Source organism: Gopherus flavomarginatus, chromosome 3 (assembly GCF_025201925.1).
Source record: "Gopherus flavomarginatus isolate rGopFla2 chromosome 3, rGopFla2.mat.asm, whole genome shotgun sequence".
Classification (NCBI taxonomy): domain Eukaryota; kingdom Metazoa; phylum Chordata; order Testudines; family Testudinidae; genus Gopherus; species Gopherus flavomarginatus.
Window position 1 is genome coordinate 255,780,562 of NC_066619.1, and position 6,315 is coordinate 255,786,876.

The following is a 6,315-nucleotide window of genomic DNA, read 5'->3' on the forward strand; positions in this document are numbered from 1 at the left end:
CATACCCAGTGTGTCCTAAACTCTTTCCTTAGTTAAGAAATGTGCTTTTGATTTTTGCACAGTATTCCATGTTTCTGGTATTGGCACAATAAAATATAAAAGCCACATGCTTACCAGTGCACATCCACAAAAAACATAAGGGTACCACAAATCCATTTTTATTAATTGAATAAATTTTAATCTTCTGGACAAAACCTCATAGGTGTGATTTGGCTGACCTTCTGACTACTTCCATGTGGTCATACAATATCTGGCACAAAGATAGCTATAAAATAGCTGGAGAGTGGAAAATATCTGTTAAAATCAAAGGTGATGTGTGCATTTTAGATAGGAATGAGCTTTTAAGTTATACAACTATCGTACTCTATTTCGCTGCAAGATGTGTCTTGTTACCTTCTTGGGAGTTCACAGGTTATTTGACATTCCCTTGAGCTATAAATTATGGGCATATGCTTACACTAGCGTGGTTTATTTTTAAAAAAAATACTGGCCACCTTGAGAGAGAGACTTCTTTGTGCACAAAACCTTTAAATTGTGGGCAGACAGTTGCTTGTTTCTTTTGCTGTTTTGGACTGAGTTGCTTCAGGATCTTAGTTCGTGTTTCACCATGAAGACTGTCATCCTTCTTCTAATGATGATCTGTTGCATGGGAGGATTGGGACAGAAACAGACTCAAAAGAAAAGGAGCAATGATGAAGAAATTCTTTTTCAGACTAAAGTCAAAGACACTTGCACAATGAACATGAGTGGTAATGGGGAAATGAAACTCAGAATTGAATGCAAAAACCAAGGCAAGTCTTACTGGTGCGAATATACTGGCAAACCATCAGTTTGTCGTCCTTTCAATAACAACCCAAAGGTTTATTGGAACCAGATTGCCCTTGAACTTAGAAAACTCCCAAACGCTTGCCAGTCCACCCTAGTGCTGAAGCCAAGCATGTGCCAAAAGGCTCCCACAGATGCTCAGATGAAGCAAGTAGCTTCCAGCATGAAGCCAAACCAGAATCCTAGCCAGCAAGCAGATACAGCCAATCAGGGGAAATCAGTCCAGAAACCCTCAGCTTCTCTAAAGCAAGTTAAAGAAACCCAGGCAGGGAAAAGTTCTGCCAAAAAAGCAGGGAAACCTAAACCATCTACACTACCTCTTGTAAAACCAACACAGCACGGACAAGAGTCAGAAAATGAGACTGAAGTAATGAAGTTGGCACGAGAGCACTGCTGGGAATCACTGCACACTTTCTGCTCCTACATCATCAGCATCTTTAAAGGTTAAGAATTGCTTCAGGTAAAGCTCTCCTCTTCAATAATGTACAGCCATAATAGAATCTCTTCACGTTGTTTTTGTTTTTTTTTATTTAATTAAGCTCAGGGCTCTTTGGGATATAGATAGGGATAGTATACTGTGTAATTAATTCAGAAGCTGTAACCAGATTGGAAGAATTTGTTCACCTTGAAGATTTAAACTTGTTGACTGTTAAGTGATGTAGGGTCTAATCCCATGAGGTGTTGAACAGCATAATCTCCCATTTGAAGTCAATAGGAGTCAGGGGACCCTAATACCCCTCAAGATTGGGCCTTTAGTAAGAATTAAAACAGAGTGCCTGCTATCTTAGTTAATAATAAATAGAACTATTTTCAGAATTACTTTCCAGTATACTACTGTGTGTGATACAGTTCTTAACCCAGAAGCTCATCAGTTCCATTTGTATAAACTGGATTTATTTTCCCCCAAAAATGCATGCTGCTTCGATTAAAAAATTATGCCATCTCAATAGTTTAAATGTATTGAATGCATCTAAAAGCACAATTTAGAGAAAGAGACATTCAAATTCTGAGAACACAAGGATTGATGACCAAAACTACTCGTTAATATTTAATTAACTTTAAAACTATTTTATGGAGTTTAGAAAAGTTTACTTACTTTACATACATAAACCAAAACAGACAATTCTTTGAATATTTCTCGTGGAAATGAGAGGCAATCACATGCTAAAAATGAGAGGCAGTCGTATCTTTGCTGCTATAGTTTGGGCGTAAAGATAAAGCCGTCACAGAAGTAATCGGAGTTGTACCCACTTGCATTTTACCTTGGAGACTACCAATAGCTGTCTACAAAACCTGATGAGCTTTCCACAGGAATGGAAATGTGTACAGTGTGAGCCAGAAAGTTAATTAATTTTAGGTGTGCTTAGACTGCTGAAGATCCCAGCTGTGCTAAATGACTAATTTTTATTTTCTTTTTCATTTTGCAGAGCAAATTTCTTACAGCTGAAGAGAGTTCCCTACTGGAGTTTCTGTTTAATACCCTATTTTAGACTAAGTTTTAGTTTCAAAATGGGACCATAATTATAAATCTTGTAGTTACTTTTTTCTTTTCCACTTCTAAAATTAAACCGTTTTAACAAGTTTTCAAGACAGTCGCCAAAGATGCATGAAATTGGAATGATTGTACTGAAATTAAGATAAACTCTCCTATATAAATTCTTTGATTCTTCTAGGTGTAGATATAATATATAGGAACATGACTGCATTTAATCTGAGATGCCAGGTTAACTTTGTTTTAAAGTGCTACATTTTACTATTTGTGCAGCTTTATTTTAATGAGCATTTATAGAGAGATGAAAGCTGTAAATAATGCTCCAGTTTATGCAACCAATAAAATAATGATTTTTTGAAAATATCTTTGTGTGTTTTGCCGCAATCTGTGTCTGAATAGTGATGAACATAATGCCAATGCCGGTGTCTGAGGACTGGGTTAGATATCCGGTGAGGAGGAAACCACAGATCTCAGAATGAGGTGGCAAATGCTTGCCGATGCTATGATGCTGAGAAACTCCAGTTGCAAAAACTGAATGGAAAACTTAAAGTATAAATATAGTCCAAAATAGAATATAAAACAGAGGCAGCCCACAGAATGTTGCTTTTTTTTTTTTAATTCACTGCTATTATGAACATGTAATGAATAATCTTCACTTGTTCTTGACTCCATATTCTGTATTTGCAAGAAGGATTTGGAAAGGGATAATGGAATATTCAGGTTCTCGCAAACGTACAGATCTGTGCACTTGCAAAATTACTCATTACTTCCACGCAAACATCAACGTCAAAAACTCAGCCAAATGCTGAAAGGATTAACTTGTCTTCATTTTAGGCTATTAAAATTTGCCAAACACATTACTCTATTATTAGTCCTCTGAAATAGTTTTTAACAAGTACCCCACTTTGCCCTGGTCCCCTATGTGAGTCGAAGAGACACAACTGGAAAAATGGATAAGGTTTGTTTCATACCCTGATTCTGCAAATAATTAGCCTCTTGTGCAACTTTACTCACTTGAGCACTTCCACAGATGTCTTATACTGAAATGCTAACTAACGTTTCAGGGGAGAGTTTTGAAGAAAGAAAAACAAGTGACAAAATTGAGAGAGAATCCTTAATAGTACAGGATTAGTACAGTAGCAAGTACACAGAAGGGATGAAAATATTTGCCAAATAGTTTGATGTAAATGCACGTGCCAGGTCTAAACTCTGATAAAACAGGTGCTCAAGGAAGCTTACATTTGATCTCCATTATAAAGTTAATGTTGTAACTATCACCAGTAATTTCAGTTATCTTTCCTAGCTTTCTGCTTCCTGTGGGGGGCATTCTGATAGGTACCTCCAAACATGGGGAGAGGTGAATGCAGTTTTATATCCAATTCTCAGACTGTTTGATCATGCCTATTACTCTGGTGTTTGGGCACCATACAAAGCAATCTTTTCGGGGAATAGACTTATAAATATATAAGTAAACTCTGGTAAGAAACAAAACATGATCTTTTAAAGAGAATTAGGCTGCAGTATGTTTATCATAGTTTAAAACTTTTTTTTGGAGACTGCACATGGCTGCTTGCACTCAAACAATATATACTCCCTAGAATAGCTTACATTTCTTCTCAAGTAATATTTAGACATAGCAGAACTATTCCGGGAATGTGTGTGAATTTTCCAACAAGCAAGGTGTTTGACATGAGTGATTCTGTATGTGAATATATGCAAATGTGGGGGTACAGGGTGGGTGAAAGGGTCGAGAAATGAGGCCCAGGAAAAGGAGCAGAAGAACCTGAATGAATTGAAAGTTGTCAATTATAAATAGCAGGACATCAGGGAACAGTTACTCTGAAATGAAAGGCATCAGGGAACAGTTACTCTGAAATGAAAGGCAGTCTGAGAATACCAACACTTTCCACCAGTGGTCTTCAAAAATGTGTGTGTATGTGTGTATATATATATGTGTGTGTATGTATGTGTGTATATATATATATATGTGTGTGTATGTATGTATGTGTGTATATATATATATATGTGTGTGTATGTATGTATGTGTGTATATATATAAAATATCTTTGCAAGTTGAATTCACCCCCATCTCCCCAAGTTCCTGCTGCCTGCAAAGTCAACGTTGGTGTGTTTCGTTTAGCAAGGCAGGCATCCTTCCCTTTGTACAATGTAAAACTTTACTTTAGCTTGCAGACTTAATGGTTGCAGGCACATTCTCCAGAAGCTTTCTTCCTGCATAAATATGACATTGACCAACTGCAGAGCTGAAGTGTTAGTGTGCAGGATGGTGAAGATGGATGGGTGTGCAGGTTATAAAAGAGCATTAGCAACTACTCTGAGAGGGTCAGCTGAGCAAGCACATCTTGAGCAGAGCTTAGATGCTATCATGATGCCAGTGTGTGAGTTGAGGGAAAGAGGAGCAGGAAGTGTTGGTGCCAGTAAGAAACTGCAAGTGGAAATCAGAGGGGACTCCATATAATCTGCCTTTCAGAACCCAGTCAGCCAAAATGGGGGAAGAACCCATCACTGAATGTTAGAGGAGTCTAAATAAAAACTGAGCTTTCAGATCAATTAAAGCGAAAGGCTAGAAATGAAAGAGGACTGCACAATCTTAGCTGGAATTATCATTATTTTTTACACATTACGAAACCTCTGGCTTCCTAAAACTTCACAGTTATTCCTATGCTGGACATGCTGGCCACTTGTAGCTTCAAAGAAAAAGTGGAATAGAGTTCTGGTCCAGCTGCTACCCCTGAGCTACAGGAGTCCCCATTAGCTGCTCTGGAATAGAATTGTTGTTGTTCCTATGGAGAGTTCTAGACTTTTTACAGCTATGTAAAAGCACCAACTTCTAACAATAAATTAAACAATTAAGATAAGTCCTATCTACTAAAAATTGGCTCATGCCACAACAGCTTCATCCCTTTGTCTCCTCCCTCAACAACGCTACACAGGAGAAGTCTAAGTAAAAACAGATGAATGAAGAGTGCCTTAAAGGGTCAACAAATCTAGCTTCTGTTGAAGTCGGAGGGAAAGTGAGCTCAGTGGCCAGGAGCACTTCACAGAGGAAAACCCTGCTATTAGCATGCTCCCAATTAAGCAAGTGGGCCTGTTAGTTTGAGTACTTCTGTTGATAGCTGCCATAGTATCATGCTCAAGAGGACCTGATCCAAAGCCCATGGAAGCGCCAAGTAATTTCAATGGCTTTTGGATCAGATCCAGAGAGGTGGGGGTGTCCTACAAGGAGCTAGAAACCCCAACTATATAGAGCAGGGGTTGGCAACCTTTCAGAAGTGGTGTGCCAGGTCTTCATTTATTCACTCTAGTTCAAGGTTTTGCATACCAGTAATACATTTTAATATTTTTAGAAGGTCTTTCTATAAGTCTATAATATATAACTAAACTATTGTATGCAAAGTAAATAAGGTTTTTAAAATGTTAAAGAAGCTTCATTTAAAATTAAATTGAAATGCAGAGCCCCCTGAACTGGTGGCCAGGACCTGGGCAGTGTGAGTACCACTGAAAATAAGCTCGCGTGCTGCCTTCGGCACCCGTGCCATAGGTTGCCTACCCCTGGTATAGAGCTTTATAGGTCAAAGTGAACTGCATCTAGAACTCAACATGCAGCCAGTGCAGCTCATAAGTATATTATGCTTGTTGTGTGAAAACACTGATTAATAAGCAGTCTGCCAGATGCCACACTGCCCACCATTTCCAGTTGGTCTGAAGATGTAGCCATATATAGGTCACAGTGTAGTCATCTAGCTTTGAAGTGAAGGAGGCATGTAGGGCTCTAGCAAGGTTTGCCACAGCAAGAAGAGGATGCAGCTTGTTCTTGCCAAGTGCAAATGAATAAGGGAATTGTAGCTACCTTCTTATCCAGAAGGAGCTGGGGGTTGATGACTCTCAGGCTGCAAACCTTGCAACGGGGTATAGATGAAATTTCCTTTTGGGTGGGGGGCTGTTTTCTTCCTTGCCCTCTCTCTCTCTCTCTAAGC

General features: G+C 38.6%; 1 protein-coding gene across 1 annotated transcript; it reads left to right on the forward strand.

The window, feature by feature from the left end:
- Positions 1-315: 315 nt before the first annotated feature.
- On the forward strand, positions 316-2,581 carry FGFBP2 (fibroblast growth factor binding protein 2). The gene is made up of 2 exons (XM_050948069.1): positions 316-1,285; positions 2,253-2,581. The coding sequence occupies exon 1, from the start codon at positions 608-610 to the stop codon at positions 1,271-1,273; it is 666 nt and encodes a 221-aa protein (XP_050804026.1). The 5' UTR covers positions 316-607; the 3' UTR covers positions 1,274-1,285; positions 2,253-2,581.
- Positions 2,582-6,315: the final 3,734 nt, after the last annotated feature.